Source organism: Delphinapterus leucas, chromosome 16 (genome assembly GCF_059928025.1).
Source record: "Delphinapterus leucas isolate spDelLeu-1000000601 "Yukka" chromosome 16, BTC_Dleu_Yukka2, whole genome shotgun sequence".
NCBI lineage: Eukaryota > Metazoa > Chordata > Mammalia > Artiodactyla > Monodontidae > Delphinapterus > Delphinapterus leucas.
The window spans coordinates 56,903,454-56,920,982 of NC_143144.1; the positions used below are offsets into that span (position 1 = coordinate 56,903,454).

Here is a 17,529-nt window from a genome sequence, read left to right on the forward strand (position 1 = left end):
GATATCATGAAGGGTGACGGTGGCCGTATCTCCATTTCCATCCAAATAGCTGACCATTTTCTTCTCTTGCTACCCCCTCAGAAAGGATACTCCCCTACTGGGCTGAGGCATTCTTCTTAAAAGAACTTTCTAGCTCGCCGCCCCTCCCAAGACAAGCAACATCCTCTCAAGTAATGACAGCCCCAGTCCAGGTCCCCACATGCCCACACTCCTGATCAAAAAAACATTAATCAGTGGCCTTTCTTTGCCAATTCCCAATCCTCCACCCCCATCGCACCACAAGGTCTCCGTCTTCCTTTTCATCTCTTTCAGCTTCGTTTGCCTAATCTCCAGACAGATCCCTAGCCTGACGCCTTCTCCTCTCCGTCACTCGCTTCACTCGCTCTGCCATCACTTCCCAAATTGCCAGCATCCCGGACCTCAAAGGTGCAAATGCCAAAAAGAGATGAGTTGACGCGCCTAAGGGAGAGAAGTGTGTGGGTGGGTGGGTGCAAGTGTCCTTGCTTGTGTGTGGAAGAAACCAACAGAGGCCACGCCGGTGTCCATCTTCTGGAAATACCGATCACGCCCGGCCGAGAGAGCGAGGATCGGCTCCCCAGTGCCCCCCGCAGACAGCATTCAGGGCTGTAGAGCTCAGAGGTATCAAGGCTTCACCCGGGACCCCTGCCCAGAGGGCGCCCCGCCCCTCAACGGTACGGCGCAACCCCTCCCCGGCGCGGTGGTAGGGGCCGGCTGCAACGTCACCCTTTGTTTACAAATCAACCCGAGCCGGTAGGATTCCGGCTCCCGCGGCTGCTGGCGCGCGGCGAGAGTGCCTGGCGGGCTCCGGCTTCCGCGTCCGCCCCGGCTCCGGCTTCGGCCTCAGCACCGCGCCCGGCTCCGCCGCGGCCCACCGAGCCCCGGGGGCAGCCGAGCCGCCGGCGACTCCCGCAGAGCTCCGGGTGCCCGCGCGGGGGGCCATGCCGTGCCGGAGGGAGGAGGAAGAGGAAGCCGGCGAGGAAGAGGAGGAGGAGGAGGAGGAGGAGGACAGCTTCCTCCTACTGGAACAGTCGGTGACTCTGGGCGGCTCGGGCGAGGTGGACCGGCTGGTGGCCCAGATCGGCGAGACGCTGCAGCTGGACGCGGCGCAGGACCGCCCTGCCTCCCCGTGCGCGCCCCCGGGGCCGCCACTGCAGCCCCCGCGACCCCCGGCGGTGGTGCGGGCGGACAAGGCCCGAGCCCCGGCTCTGCCGTTGCTTCTGCCGCCCGCCTCGGCCGAGACTGGGGGTCCGGCGCCCCCGGGGGCCCTGCGCTGCGCCCTCGGGGACCGCGGCCGGGTGCGGGGCCGGGCTGCGCCCTACTTTGTGGCCGAGCTCGCCGCAGGCCCCAGCGCGCTGTCCCCATTGCCCCCTCAGCCCAGCCTTGATGGGCCTTCGGGAGCTGACAAGCGAGGCGCCCCGCAGCCGCTGTCGGGTCCTTGCCGGCGAGGATGGCTGCGGGACGCCGCCGCCTCCCGCCGCCTGCAGCAGCGACGCGGGCTACAGCCTCAAGCCCGCACCGGCGACGACGACCCGCACCGGCTTCTGCAGCAGCTCGTGATCTCGGGGAACCTCATCAAGGAGGCCGTGCGCAGGCTTCATTCGCGACGGCTGCAGTTACACGCAAAACTTCCCCGACGCCAGCTCGTGGGCCCTCTGTCGGCCCCAGTGCATGAGCCCCCTTTGCCCCGCAGCCCTCGCGCGGCCTGCAGCGACCCTGGCTCATCTGGGAGGAGGGCGCAGCTCAGAACTGGCGACGGCGTTCTAGTCCCCGGCAGCTAACACCCCGAGAGTGGCCACAGCGCCAGCCTGTGCCTGGAGGGCAAGGGGTTCCCCCTGAGGGCTGCGTCTCTACTCAGACTGGTGGACTCGCGCTTTTGGAAGCGTGAAAATAACTAATGAAGACGAGGAATCGAAAAATCGCGAATGTTTTCGTGGGAACTGAGGTCGAGGGCCCCGATGTGGTTGAAAAACAAGACTTCGTTGGTCCTATTTAAGGCAGATTACAGAGCGCACCCCAAGCTCACAGTCAGCAGGACTCCTCATTGGCGTGACCAGTCCTGGTGGCGCAGCGTGCAGTTCCACGCAGCCTCTCCGGGCCGTCCAGCCTGACGACCATGTGGTCACAGCCCACGCTTCTCAGGATCGCCGAACGCCCAAAGGACGAGGATGATCCCAGTTACTTGCTTTACCTTTCCAGGGCTGGTTCCTGATCCACTTTGGGGGAGAGGAACCTGTGTAAATCCTTTCAGGGAGTACCTCAAACTGCCAGACTTGAAATTTTACGACACGTAAAAAAACCCATCTCGTGTATTTTGGGGTGCTGGTTCTTGATACAAAACACGCGGCACCGGGAAAGGACGTTTTGGGGAATTGAATAGACGTAACCTTTTCTCTGCCCCCGCTTTGCAACTGCCTGAAGTTCTCTGAGTGGCGGGGGAAGGCGGTGCGCCTGTGATGCTGATGGGAGGTGGGGGCGACAGGTGCTGGGGAAAGGGGAGGGCAAGGCGCGGAGTTGAACCCTCGGTCCCCTCGAAAGTGTATTTTCACAGCCTGTCCGCCCCTTCTCGGGTTCAAGATCACTGTTTCCTGGGGGCACACGAGATTGCGGGGCTCCAGCAGGGGAGAGTCGCCAGGTTCCGCCTGTACTCGGAGTAGAGCGCGGGGTTTTGCAAGTGCTGGAGTCTCCTGAGGACACGCGCACCGCTGCCACCGCGGGTGTGAGGAGGCGGCGACGTGCTGGGCGCCGGTGCCTCCCGCGGGCGGCCGCGCCCCGGGCTTTCACGGAAACTGCCCTGAGAAGTGGCCTCGGGTCCCTTCTCTTCCCCTCGGCTCTGCTGTCCTACTCTAGCGGGTGGCGCTGGCGCTCCTGGGGGCCCCGAGCTGGGGGCTGAGGAGACACCACGTGATGGGGCACTCCAGGGACACACAGCCTAGCACAGCAGCTTATAATGGGCTCTCCGGGGCCTTTTGCAATAACAGCTGCAATTCCCTGGATAGATGGAGTTGATTTCCTCCCTTTGCCCCTCCCCCAGCCATGCCAGCTCGCCTTTGTAAGTGAAGGAAACCGAGTAGAAAATGTGACCCTCCAAATGGAGAAGCTGCAGGCTTTGCCATTGTGAACCTGGTGAAGTGCTTGTAACATAACATTCACTCAGTCTGAAGGATCTAAGACGGTATTGTTGGTGTTTTAGTTTTATAAGATTCAATGGCATGTTCATCATCCAGATGTGGCTATTGACATACCTACACTTCGCAGCGGAGTGTCTGGAATTGTGGCTATCCTGATTATAGGATGTTAACTTAACTGAAATATCTGTTTTCAATAAATGCGTTGGGTTTTTTGTTTGGTTTTATTTTATACTTGTCGTCGGTGGGAAAGATGCACAGAACACGTTTCTCTGATCTCCATAAACATGAAAACACTTGAAATCCTTGTCAGCCTGGCTTGTGGATGGTAATTAGAGCGCCTTTGTGTCTGAGCAGCTCACTAGTTAGACAGGGCCTGCGTGGCTGGGTGTGTATTGGTGCTGGCATGAAATTAAATGAAAGCGAGGTCAGGTTTTGGACCAATCCCATTCACTAAAGCCTTAGAGCCTTCTGGATTACTAGTCAGTGCTGGAGAAGCTCCTTCTGACTGTATTAACAAAGGACATCAGATCAGTCAGTCACTTCAGACTGGGAGGCTTATCACTTTTTTCTTTCTATGGCCATTAAGTGGACTTGTTCCACAAGGTGGCCCTTTAGGCTGGGGCAGCCCTTGGTTAGGGACTGCTCAGGATGCAAACCTGCAGTGGGAAAGCCAACTGGGAGGGTATGAAAGGACTCCTCTCCTCTCTTTGCCCTTGGCACGTTCACTCCCATTCTCTCCCTAAGCAGTGACGGAACAGCCCATCTCTGTCCCTCCTGTTCTCAGTTACTTTGGTCTGTTTCCTCCAGGAAGGAGCCATGCTGGCAACAGGATATCCAGGGTTCAAGTCCCCTTATTAAGTGGGGACCTTGGGCAAGTTGCTCAACCTCTGTGAGCTTCGGTTTCCTATCTGTACAACAGATGAGACATGAGATGATGAGAAAAAGGCTCCTTGTGACTGGCACATCCTAGAGATGAGTGGTCCAGTCCCTACCCCTTCCTTCCCAGGACTGTCCCTTGGCAGCCAATCGACTGGGTCCTCGGTTTCTCATAAAACAAGGGCATGCTGTGATCCCACAAGTGCTTTCTGGATTGAGTGCTGTATGATTTAGAGACCTGATTTTCTAACTCCCTTTTGGACTCAATGCCTGTTGTTTATACCTCCCCATTCTCTCTCTTCAAATACACACACAGACCCTGATGGTCTCTGAGAAGTACCTCCAGAACACACCAAGCCAGCCATTTCCCACAACCTGCCCAGGAAGGGTTGTGGAAGACTCAGTCCAGTGCCACCCAGCAAAGGAATGGTGACTATGGAGGCTCTAACACAAACTGAGGAAGGGGGGTCCTCTAACAATGCAGTGGGCTACCACCTCTGAGCTCTGAGCGAAAGGAAAGTGGTCAGGTGCCGACTTCCCCTGGCATTGGAGGAGCCCTGAAGTCCTCACTTAGATGAGGTGGGATTTCTTGGAGGGCAAAGAGTTAGGAGCAATCCAGGGCCAAGATGGCCATGATTCAATGCCACTGCCCCAAACGTGCTGGCTTCTTGTAATGATTGGTTAAGGCTAGACTCAACCATAGGGTTCACGTAATACAACCCCCTCCTTCAAAAAGGAAGACTGGAGAAAACTAATGCCTACTATGAGGTGCTTTAACTGCACTATAACCCTGTAACCGCCACAGGGTGTAAACCGTCCATCTTTAAAAATCCTGCAAGATCTTACTAGTCACCCCCAAGACATATTTTGGAATAAGTCAGGGTTTACATTAATGATTTTAAAAAGTTATTAGACCATTTTTCCTTGGTGGTCCAGTGGCTAAGACTCTGCGCCCCCAGAAACTAGATCCCACATGCCGCAACTAAGAGTCCGCATGCCACAACTAAAGATCCTGCGTGCTGCAACTAAGACCCAGTGCAGCCAAATAAATAAATTTTTTTTTTAAAAGTTATTAGACCATTTTATAGGTGGAAAAATATTCCAGGAAGGGGGCAGTGCAGAGTGACCTACAAAGTCATTTACGAAGTCAAAGACCTAACAGAGCCTAGAACCCAGGTCTCCAGTCATCCAGCTCAGGCCTCTTTCCAATAGCCTGATACCATCATACATAGTCCAATATTGTTCACTGCAGAAGTCCACACATATACTACAATGTAAACGATACCCCTGCAGTTGTCCAACATGATGATCCTGCCATTGGAACCCTGGAAAACCATGCCCCAGAACCCTAGGCTGAGCTAGGGAAAGCCAGGTATGCGGTAACCATTTTCTTACGTTCAGCATCCTATGAAGACAGCTGGCCACAGAAAATGGCCTGGGTAAGATAAAAGACCACAGCTATAAACTCAATGAAAAAAACACTAAATAAACTAAAAGACGGAAATTGACAAATAAGTGATTTGGAGAAAAGAATGCCACACCTCACAAAGAACTCCAGAGTCTGCCACCCCAAGATTTCATTCTAAATTAGGCATATATGCTACAATATTTGAATTCTGTTTTACCCTTTTTTGCTCTTTCCTTTTCCAGCTCAGAAGCAGAAATATGGAGTGCACATCAGACACCACTTTCCTATCCAGCAAAGTCTGTGTCAAACCCTGTGATCCCTACCTTCCAATCAGGAAAGAGTTACCCTGGCAACCAAATTACTAACTCACTCAATTAGCTCCCCCCTCTTCCACTGATGCTCAGTAATCACAGAATGTCAGCCCCGGGAGAGCTCAGCCTTCAGTGGTCTAGTGCTACCCCCTCATTTAGAGATGGAAGCACAGGGAGGTTTCCACTCTGAGGTGCACTCCATTTGAACACCAGGAAGGCTGGTGCAGACAAAGCAGCAAAACTCTCCCATGCAGCGCTTCCTCCTGGTTTTCCATCCATAACTGAAGGGAAAACAAATGACCTGCCCATAACAATGTGTCCCAGGAGGTGTAATACATAAGAGCGTGGGCTCTGCAGGCAGCCCTGCATTGTTAGCTGTGTGATTTGGGACAGGATCCTTAACCTCAATAATCTCAATTAACTCACCTGCTAAATGGGGATAAATATAGCACCTACCTTGAAGAAAACGGTGAAGGTGAAATTAGATCATGTATGAGAAGCAAAATAGCCAATAAACACTCTTATAAAACAAAACATCATTCCTGGAAGCTACCGCATTAAGGCCACTACTTTAAGTCTTTTGTGGAAAATCCTGCCTTTTATTGACTTCTTCAATATGTTTCTTAAAAGGCATAAACCTGTTTGCTCTGAAGATAAGACGTTTCTTAAACATGCACCCCTGTTGTATAAAGTGCGAAGGGAAGTGTAGAGGAAGGGAATAATCAGTCTAGAAGAGGTTTAATCAGAAAAGGGTGGAGGTCCCCTTCAAGCCAAATCTTGAAAACAGCTCAGGACTGGGACTCGTAGAGTAGGGGCAGCAGGAATATCACAAAGGGGAGGGTTGGGCTTCCCTGGTGGCGCAGTGGTTGAGAGTCCGCCTGCCGATGCAGGGGACACAGGTTCGTGCCCCAGGCCGGGAAGATCCCACATGCCGCGAAGCGGCTGGGCCCGTGAGCCATGGCCGTGGAGCCTGCGCGTCCGGAGCCTGAGGTGATCTTCAAGTTCATTTTGTTCTCACTCTTCATTTTATTTACTGTCATTATAGGGTTATCTCAGGGGCTCATACTTTACTCAGAGTTTAGGCACCAGGTGATAAGGGTCTCGGCGCAAAAAGACAGAAAAAGACAAGAAGGGAGACATTTCGAAAAGAAAACCCGTAGTCCTCAGTACAGTACCAGGTAGCTGTTAAAATACAGGCTCTGGAGCCAGACTGCCTAGGTCGCAATCTCAGCTCTTTCCTTTAAAGCTCCTTCCTGTGACCTTGGGCAGGTTACTAACCCTCTCTCACCTCCCATTCCTTGTCCGCCAAGTCTGATAATAATAAAGTTCCTGCCTCATCAGGTTGTGACGATTCATTGAGCTAATGCTAGTAAAAATGCTTAGGCCACTGTCTGAAACATGGGTGCATTTAGCAACAACACCTGGGTATTGGCATTTAGTAAATATTTGCAGAGCAAACAAACGGGCAACTTCAACAGACTTGTGGAGGCTAAGAGAGTGCTTGGGGCACAAATGATGAATTGTGGTGCCTAGAGGAGAGGATGGGAAAGGAGGGACAGCAACTAAAAAGGGAAAACAGAACCAAAGGAAGGTTTGCTCAAGCAGGAGAGACCTGCGCTCATCCCACTGTGGTTGGAGGACAGTGGCAAAGGGTGGAATTGAAGGGAAGATGCTATAAAGGATAAGGCTCCTAGAGGGGGCACGAAGGGATGGGGCACTCAGTCTGGGTAGGTTTGAAGGGCAGGGCTCAGGGAGACCTTAGAGCTGGTTGTCCCCTGTGACAGCACTGTAAGTCACAAACTGTCCTACCACAGGGAGGCCAGGGACCAGTTGGCTGTTGAAACAACCTTGTATAACCCTTCACGCCTGAGATGGCTGGGTATGTTTTCGTGTGAAGGAATCCTTCTTCTCTGTACCTTATGCTACAATAGAATGAAATCTAAATCTGATACCAAGGGGTTTATTAACTGCTCCGTTTTATCAATTAACTGACTCACAGGAGGTAAAATTCACCACCCACAATTGATAGGCTGTTCAGGGAGTTTGTTTGACTTATTGATTTGGGTGGGTTAAAAAAGAATCACAAGCTGGTTATCATCTTGTTACCTTTGCCCTGCCTTTTGCCCGTTTCTTTTTTTACTGTCTAAATTAGATTCGGTTTCCTAGGTTTTCCTGAAAATCCTCCCCAGACACCGGAGTCATAATCACCTTTCTCCAAATGCACCATAAATAGTTCTTCTCTTCAGCTGGGTTAAGCAGAGCAAGAACTCACAGTGCAGATGTTCGAAACACTGCTTAACGGTGCTGATAAAGAGAAGCTGAATAACTTCAGGATTAAAGAAAGACAGTGAAGGTCACTGAGCAAGCTCTGATTCCATATACCCTGGACCTGACCACGGAGGGTATACACAGTGATCACATAGCTATAGCTCTGCGTTTGTGTGTGTGCACCTGTGCATGTAGACACACATACCCAACCATCCCTTACAGTTCACCCTTCAGCCTCCCTTGGCTTCTCTGGGTTCTACTATTGGTCTTTGTAAAGTGCTTAGCACAGAGCCTGGCACATGGTAAGTGCTACGTACATTGGCTAGTGTTTTTCCTTCCCAACTGACAGCATCTCCCAGGCTCCGTCCACCCCTCTTAATCCTAACTGCCAAGTCTTTATCTTCAGCCCTGATCTCTCTTCCAACTCCTAATCACTTAGGAGGCACCAGGCTGCGGTCCCTGTAACTTCCCACATGAAACTCCTAATCAAGCCCCTCCCCGACCACACACACTCACACAACCAGCTCCTTGCAACTTCCCTATTACTCTTGTCCTTCTGGACTCAAGACTTGCAGAATGTTACCAGGGAAACCTAGACCTTGGATCCTTCAGAAGATGGAGTTGTCTCAACTCTGCCCATGCCCATGTCCTCAGTTCTGTGCCCATCCACTCCAAGGGACTAGGGATATCCCAGCCACAATCATCCCTGGGCCAAGTACTAGGAATGGGCTATCCCAAGCCGCAACACCTTGAAAACGGCCAATGCCTCCTTTGCACAGACACCTCCCCAGGCCCAGGACTCTGCTCTCTACAGCCTTTGCAAATGGCTGATCGGTAGCTGGGGCTGAGGTTCGTGAGGAAATGTGTGGGTAGGCTCAGACAGGAGGTAAGAGGTTCAGCTTAAGAGTCATGAGTTCAGATCCTGTTCGACCACCCACAATTCCTACCCCTCCCCATTGTAAAGAGTGAAGGGCCATTTTGTAGAAGGTGCCTACCAGGGCTTCCCTGGTGGCGCAGTGGTTGAGAGTCTGCCTGCCGATGCAGGGGACACGGGTTCGTGCCCCGGTCCGGGAAGATCCCACATGCCGCGGAGCGGCTGGGCCCGTGAGCCATGGACGCTGAGCCTGCGCGTCCGGAGGCTGTGCCCCGCAACGGGAGAGGCCACAACAGTGAGGGGCCCGCGTACCGCAAAACAAAAACAAAAACAAAAAGGTGCCTACCAGGGTTCCTGCCCAAACAGGGCTCAGTCCCCTTTCTCCCTCTCTCCACCTCGCTTCTCAGCTCCTGAAGATCTTCAGGTCCTGTCAGTCTACAGTCACCACTCTAATTTCATTCCTGAGTGCTGTCCTGGCCATGTTGCAGACCCAGAAGACAGCTGCATTGGGTGAGACCTCACCATCTTGGCCCTATGCCCTCATCTTACAGACTTGAGGTTCTAAAAAAAGCAGCCATCTACCATTTGTTATCTGTGCCTCTCTTATGCAATTCCTATTACCTTATGTGAAGGTCTCGGCCCCAAACCTGCTTATGGGTTCTTCCAGGATGTCTGAAACCCTGCCTCATCCCAGATCCCCAGCACCTTGCACATATGTGGCTGGCCTGCAAGAAAAGTTTGAAAATGGTGATGCTATTGTGTTGAGGCATTTATTGGGTCAAGGTTTTTGTGGGATGCTCTTAAGAACTTTAATAAATCCAACATGGGAGAAAATGGTGTCAAGAAAGTCTCATGGAGGTGGTACAGCATGACTGGAAGCTCTGGTTAAGGAAAGCAGGAGAAACTAGAGCCACACTGCCTGGGTTCAAATCCCAGCTCCTTAACTTAAAAGGTGGTGACTTCAGGCAAATCACTTAATCTCCTGGGCCTCGGTGTTCTCATTTATAAAATGGAGAAAATAGTGCCTACCTCATGACGAATAAAGCCATGACATAATGAGATAATGATTTAAAACACCCAGAACAGTACCTGGCACGTGTGTCAAGTGCCAACCCCCGGAATGATGACAGCAGAGACAGACCATCTGGAAGGTGTGTGGAGGTGGCCTTCTGGAAGTTCAGGAAAAGGGACTTATATGATACAGAAGCAAAAGAGGTGGCAGTGACTTGTGCTCACAGTGGAAAGGAAAGGGTGGCTGAAGTGTTAGGGCACGTGGGGCACGGTGAAGAGACAGATGGGGGCCACTGAAGGAAGAAGGGCCAGTGGTGGCAGCAAGAATCAGCAGCTGTCATTTTTTAAGCCCTTAAGTGTCCCAGACACCTCAGGTCCTCGTTTTACCCTCCCAACCAACCTATGAAGTATTATTGTTTTATACATGAGAGGAGGAAAACGCAGAGAGCTGTGACTTGCCTACTATGACACAGCTGCTGAAGAGCGGGGCTGAGTCAAACTGAGTCACTGAGCAGCCTTCCCCTGCAGCCCGTGTGAGAAGGTGCTGGGCAGGACAGGTGCCCCTGGGGCTGGTTAGCAGAGCTGGGCTGTACCCAGAAAGGTTTCCTTGTGGGAAAGGGCCCCAAGCCTGGGGAAGATAAGACTGAGGGCAGAACCAGGAGGGCCACTTAATTAACTGAACCCCCATCTGCTCAAAACACCCCATTTTACAACTACCAAATACACTGCTATAAAACCCTATTGTCTTTCCCTAGGCCACAGCTCAAGACTGGGTCAGTCTCAAAGGAGAAAATAGGCAGGCTCTGTCACCATTCTTCAGACACAAAAAAATCAGAAAATTCACCTCCCTCCACCCTCCTCCAGATACAGCAAATTGCTTGGCCTCTGCCCTCCAGCCTAGAAAGTTTCTGGACTATGTTCTTATTCCACAAAGGGCGTGAAAGCCCACCTAACATGTTTTTAAAAACCTGGACTGAATTTTCTGATCTTGTGGAACATCGACCCAGAAGCACTCATCGACTGCAGCTCCACCGGTCTCCATCTCACACCTCGACCCCAAAGTCCCCTCTCCATCACGACTTCATTATGAAAGGTGTCCCCTCTGTGCTTTTTCCCCCACCTTCCACCAAAAAGCCAAAGCATGCTCCAAAACAAAAACCAAATTTATTCAGCAGACACTTTAATTAAGAAATCCTATAAATCAGGACCACCACAATTTCAGACACTCCGGTGCGAAGTGTACGTCAATAGCTACATCTGGAGGATGAACAAGCCATTGAATCTTTTTAAAAAATTAGTTTAGCTCCTTTACAGTTTGGGGGTGGCACCTTACTTAAAGCACCGTCAAGTTTCATACGGGTAAAGCCTGCGGTTTCTCCTCTTGGAGAGTCCCATTTAAAAAACGGTTTCGGTCACTCACAAAGAGCTGGTGGCAGAAGGAAACTGAGGGGTGAAGACCCACGGAAGCTCAGGCCTATGGCTCCACAGAGGGCCAGAACAGAGCAGAAAAACAGCCGGGGTCTCATCCATGCAGTGAAGACATCAGAAAGGGTGGAATAAGAAAGGCCAGCCGGGAGGACAGGAAAAGAGACATAAGACATTGTTTATGCCTGTTTCTGAGAAAGCTCATGGCACGGCCAAGAGTGGCCTCACGGGAGGAGGAGCAGCCCTGGACAGAAGGAGAGAACAGAGAAAAAAAAATAACTCTCCTCGCACAGCCCTCTCCACCTGTGTGTCCTCTGGAGACGCTAGGAGGTGGCGAAGCACAGACAGGGCTCTTCTTGGAGCAAGAGAAAAAAGACACAGCGGTCAGTTAGCTCTCCCAGGAAGCCCACAACCTTCGGTCCAAGCACACCGTGACCTTGAAACACAGGTGGCAAGGTCAAGTCATTTAAAAGTCCACATCCACCTCGACCCACCTTCAAAATTCACCACCTCCCTACCCCCGACAACTGGAGCTCACATCTCCCACCTCGACCAGTCACCGATGTGATGGGAGAAAGGGGGCGGGCGATGCCAACACACCCACCACCAGGCTTTTACATTCTTCTTCCTTCCGGAATTTCTTTGCACAGCAATTGTAGCACCATTTTCACTAAGTTCCTCCACCGGAAAATAAAATGTATTCGTGTCATCAGTTTTCAAGTATTCTTACAAAGCCCTCGCGATTCTCGCCCCTTGGAGCCGTATCTTTAAACAATCCAAGCACACGACACCCCCAAGGGTTAAGTCAGGTACAAGTTGATGCAAATAGCTGCCATAGTTCTCCCAGTTTTACCCCAGGTTCCTGTCCCCGAGGTGGCCGGGGAAATTCTCACGCGACACGTACGCGCCCTGGCCCGTGCATTTCTCCACGCTCAAGTTTTCGCCGACAGCCTCGCCGGGGCGGGTAACTTCTCGGCTTGAGGTCTCTCCCCACTAGCTTCCTTGCAGCCTAGGCGGTCGCTCCCAGGACGGCAACGGCGGCTTCAGCTCAAGGTTGGGGAAGGCACAGGACGCCGTTGGGTCCCCGCAGCGGCTTCTTCCTCCTCCAGGGGCCCTGGGTCAGTGCAAGGCGCCGGAGGGCTGAAGGGCGACAGGGTCCGGTCGGCTGCGGCTGCCCCCGGGTCCGGGGGGTGCCGCGGGGCCCGTGGCTGCCACCGCGGCGACGGCTCGCTGGAGCCTCCGCACGGCCTCCTTGATGAGGTTCCCCGAGAGCACCAGCTGCTGCAGGAGCCTGTGCGGGTCGTCGTCGTTGGCGCGCGCCCCGGCTGGGGGCCATCGTCGCTGTTGCAGGCGGCGGGAGGCGACAGCGCCCCGCAGCCATCCTCGCCGGCACGGCCCGGGCAGCGCGCTGGGGCTTGCGGCGAGCTCGGCCACAAAGTAGGGCGCAGCCCGGCCCCGCACCCGGCCACGGTCCCCGAGGGCGCAGCGCAGGGCCCCCGGGGGCGCCGGACCCCCAGTCTCGGCCGAGGCGGGCGGCAGAAGCAACGGCAGAGCCGGGGCTCGGGCCTTGTCCGCCCGCACCACCGCCGGGGGTCGCGGGGGCTGCAGTGGCGGCCCCGGGGGCGCGCACGGGGAGGCAGGGCGGTCCTGCGCCGCGTCCAGCTGCAGCGTCTCGCCGATCTGGGCCACCAGCCGGTCCACCTCGCCCGAGCCGCCCAGAGTCACCGACTGTTCCAGTAGGAGGAAGCTGTCCTCCTCCTCCTCCTCTTCCTCCTCTTCCTCGCCGGCTTCCTCTTCCTCCTCCCTCCGGCACGGCATGGCCCCCCCGCGCGGGCACCCGGAGCTCTGCGGGAGTCGCCGGCGGCTCGGCTGCCCCCGGGACTCGGTGGGCCGCGGCGGAGCCGGGCGCGGTGCTGAGGCCGAAGCCGGAGCCGGGGCGGACGCGGAAGCCGGAGCCCGCCAGGCACTCTCGCCGCGCGCCTGCAGTCGCGGGAGCCGGAATCCTACCGGCTCGGGTTGATTTGTAAACAATGGGTGACGTTGCCTCCGGGCCCTACCACCGCGCCGGGGCGGGGGGGACAAGCGAGGAGGTGGCGCAGCGCGGGCCGTCACGGGCAGCGCAGGGCCGCGGCCGGAGCCTTCTTGTGTCTGCGCTGGGTGTTTGCTTAGGAGGGGATCTGGGGCATGGGGAGAGCTTCGTACTTCCCCGGCCGGATTAGCAGCACAGGACTATGGAGACTCTGAGGTGGCCACGATTGGATTCTCCCACTAACGGACACACCCACCCACACACCCAACCACTCATCCTCCGACGCTTCCTCCCTCCCCACGTGTCAGCAAGACTTGGGCGGCCCTGCTCCCCCTCCCGCGCACCCGCAGTCAGCGGGGCCCGGGAGTGGTGGGGGAGGGGCGGGCCCTGCGACCAGCTGGCTTGGGAGGGGTGGGGCTGGGGAAATTGGGGGCGGGGAGGGGGACTTCGCAATGGAGGGCGGAATCGCCCTGAGGTGGAGTCTCGGTGCCTGCTCCCTCCGCCTAGTCGTCAAGCGCTACGACCCAGCGCGAGAGAAAGACGCGCCACCGCCTGGCTAAAGAAGAGCTGACTTTGTTCATTAAAAAAAAAAAAAAAAAGCCGCGCGGCCAGTAAAAAAAGATTTAAATAGAAATATAGGGCGATGAAAAAAACCTCTCTAATCATAGGATTCAAACATGCTTCACATATTAAAAGTTTTTCTTTTCCAGCCTTTTTCTATAAAAGTGTTATACAAACAGCCACTCGTATACAACGTTATACACTTTTCCACTAGCATTATCCCGTAAACGGTGTTCGTGTTATTGCATGCGCCTTGAGAACATGTAATGATTACGCAAGTTTCCATTAAGTGGCTGTACCATAACTTACTAAATAATTCCTTTAACGTTTGCGGTTTACCTCATTTCACCGTTGTAAATAAGTGCGTGACTAACATTTTTGTGTGTAAAACTTCTTCCGTGTTGATTCTTTCCTAAGAACATATTCCCAGGAATGGGAATTCAGGTCAAAGGATATGGATATTTTAAAGTTTCTGATAAATGTACCAAATTGCTTTCCAACAGTTGGGTAAATTTACTCTCTCATCATTCATGTGTAAGCATACATTATTCGTTGCGCCTTCACTGGTATTAATACTTGAGTATTATAGTTATTTTTCTGATTTTGTAGGTGAAATGGATCTCATTTCAGTATTTATTTCTTTGCCTTTAGTTAGGTAGAGTAGTTTTCTAAATGTTTGTTAACCAACTGTACTTCCTTTTTTTGTGAATAGTTCTCTAATAAGTTTTTCCTATTGATTTTTTTCTTTTGTATTTGCATGACTCCTCTACATGCCAGTTCACTCTTTTCTTTCATATTTTGCTGTGAATATTTCTTCGGTTTTTGTTGGCCCTGTGTTGTTTTTTTTCACTAAAACTTAAAATTTAATATAGTCAAATCTACATAAAGTACCTTCCTTTGAAACTTCTAACACAATGCTAAATTTAGTCTTCTTGCCTCCAGAAAGTTATTAAATATTACGTTCTATTTTCCTGAGATTTTTCTAGTACCTTGATTTTTTTCAAATCCATCTGGATTCATTTTGGTCACTGGTGCAGGGAGATGATACGATTTTTTTCCCACCACAGAGCTTGTCACGCAGGGCTGTAGTTCTTCAGGACAGAGGTGTTTGGGCACTGTAAACACAAGCTCTGCCCTGAGCAGCTCCCAGCTGCTGGTTAAGCCGAAGGTTGTAAGGACTGGGTGGGGCTGGGAATATTATGATCAGTCTGTGTGCGGAAGTCGAGAAAAACCTTGAACAGGTTGTACCAAGACCTAAAGAGATTCACGTCTCATTCCTGCCGCGTCTGGGTGTGTGACTCCTGGCAAATCAGTTTACAAGCGAAAACACATGTAAAATGGAAAAAATAATCCCAGCCCTGCCTCCCTCTGAGGATTGCTTTCAGGATCAAATAAGATAATGGGAGCAGGCTTTGTCAGGCATTACACAAATGTAACGTGGGATTAGGTCCAATGGTTTACTCACAGAGGCCTGGCTTAATTCCAGCGATTCCCTGAGGGAATCAGCTAATATATTCATGATAAAGTTTCCCCCTTACAGCCCACTAAGTAAAACGTACCCCCAAGGCATTACTTCCTTGAACCTGCCTTGTCCCTGAATTCTGCCCCGGGACCACCCTGACCTGGGATTGATTAAGGCCTTCTTGAAGTCAGCCCAAAGGCTCCCAAATCCCAAGGTGTGACCCCCTACAACTAGTTCTGCAGGTTTTGCTGACAGATCCTTTCCCAACAAGCAGCCTTCCTCCTGCATCTCTGTGGAGGGCTCTTCACACGCTTTACTGATGAGGACTGAAAGCCATTTCCCCCAGAGAGAGTGATTTTCATTTTCATTCTGATGGTACTTACTGGAGAATTTCAAGGGGAATGAAAATTAGGGGAGGGCTTATGGATTTCAGCAGAGTTAAATAAATGGGAATTTTTTTTTCTCCTCTCTGTAAGATGATGCCTGCCCGTAAGCAGAGAAAAGCAGTTTTATGCTCCATTGACTTTAAACATTAATGGAGCTGGTGTAGCTATTGTCTCTAACCCAGCATCCCTGGAAGTCGTTTTTCTTTTCTTGTCAGGGTAATTCCCATAGTGTTCTTAGTACTAAAGGAAATGGAGCTGAGATGGCATTCTTTTAAAAATCTTCCCTTTGTAATGTTGCTTTTGTGTGGAGATTGCTATGTAAATATGCCGGGACTTGGATATTATACTATTCATTATAAAGATGAATTCATTACAAAAGACCAGTTCCATTTTCTGGGGGCACTTCTCTGGAGAGCTCTGAGAGGAAAGTGCTGTGCTGGACCAGTGGGAGGCAGAGAAATGCCCTGAATTAGGAATCAAAATACAAGATGCTAGAGAGGCTCAGATGCAATTAAAACTAATGAGAGGGTATCAGAAAGGGAAGCGATGAGGGCTATGTGCCTGGCACGCTGGGCACCTGCCTGGAAAGAGACATGGAGGGTATTCAGCATCACCCGTGGAAGGACACAGAATTCAAGGATTTTCTGAATTTGTTTGGACTTCATTGAAATTCTTCGCAAGGAGTTTGCTTTCCACCTGGACTTTGTTTTCAGTAACCTGTACTCAGACACACCAGCGGGGATGAAGAGATAGACTCTAGGCTTGGAACTCCACCTGCATCCAGCCATGTCATCCTTCTGTGCCTCAGATCCTGAATCTGTAAAATGGAGGGTGATCCTTTCTTTACAAAATTGTTATATTACATAAGAATATGTATGGGGGGCTTCCCTGGTGGCGCAGTGGTTGAGAGTCCGCCTGCCGATGCAGGGGACGCAGGTTTGTACCCCAATCTGGGAAGATCCCACATGCCGCGAAGCGGCTGGGCCCGTGAGCCATGGCCACTGAGCCTGCGCGTCCGGAGCCTGTGCTCGGCAACGGGAGAGGCCACAACGGTGAGAGGCCCGCGTACCGCAAAATAAAAAGAAAAAAAAAAATGTATGGGAAGACTTATCACATGACCTTGGCAGGGGTGATGTTGGAGTGAAGCTCTGAGAAGCAGAAATAGTCTTAGTGATGTGTAAGCCTAAAAAAAGGGGAATTCTATGCTGTGGTCCATGAACAGATGAATAAACAAGCTGGGGTATAGCCATGCAATGGAATATTACTCAGCCATAAAAAGAAATGAAGTGCCGATGTGCTACAACATGATGCTCAAAAACATGCTAAGTGAGAGAAGCCAGAAACACAAGGTCATGCATGTGAAAATATCCAGAATAAGTAAACCCACAGAGGCAGAAAGTAGGTTGGTGGTTGCTTAGTTCTGGGGAACGAGAATGGTGGTGGCGGCGGAATGACTGCTAAAGGGTACGAGGTTTCCTTTTGGAGTGCTGAAAATGTTTTGGAGCTTGATAGCGGTTGTGGTTGCACAGTGCTGTGGGTGTACTAAATGTCACTGAATTGTACACTTTAAAATGGCTAATTTTATGCATGTGAATTTCACCTCAGTAAGAAAAATTCTATGCTGTATCTGGTATTTGATCTAGTTCTTTCTTTTTCTATAATTGTAACAGCAATCTATTTGGGGATGTGAAGTCATCGCAACTTCACCATGCTTCCAATGCAGGTCGCCGCTCTTTTTCGACTTTGAAGTCACATTGAAGATGTCAGAT

General features: G+C 51.8%; 2 protein-coding genes across 2 annotated transcripts; one reads left to right on the forward strand and one right to left on the reverse strand.

Moving 5' to 3' along the window:
* Window positions 1–454: 454 nt before the first annotated feature.
* FRAT1 (FRAT regulator of Wnt signaling pathway 1) lies at window positions 455–3,359 on the forward strand. Its single transcript, XM_022569194.3, has one exon. It carries the CDS (start codon window positions 960–962, stop codon window positions 1,797–1,799), a length of 840 nt encoding a protein of 279 aa, XP_022424902.1. The 5' UTR covers window positions 455–959; the 3' UTR covers window positions 1,800–3,359.
* A 7,683-nt stretch (window positions 3,360–11,042) lies between these two features.
* Window positions 11,043–13,628, reverse strand: FRAT2 (FRAT regulator of Wnt signaling pathway 2). The gene has a single exon (XM_022569197.3). It carries the CDS (start codon window positions 13,138–13,140, stop codon window positions 12,442–12,444), a length of 699 nt encoding a protein of 232 aa, XP_022424905.1. The 5' UTR covers window positions 13,141–13,628; the 3' UTR covers window positions 11,043–12,441.
* Window positions 13,629–17,529: the final 3,901 nt, after the last annotated feature.

What these genes read in the sequence shown, in the direction of transcription:
- FRAT1 (XM_022569194.3), top strand. Translation starts at nt 960, where the DNA reads ATGCCGTGCCGGAGGGAGGAGGAAGAGGAAGCCGGCGAGGAAGAGGAG.
- FRAT2 (XM_022569197.3), bottom strand. Translation starts at nt 13,140, where the DNA reads ATGCCGTGCCGGAGGGAGGAGGAAGAGGAAGCCGGCGAGGAAGAGGAG.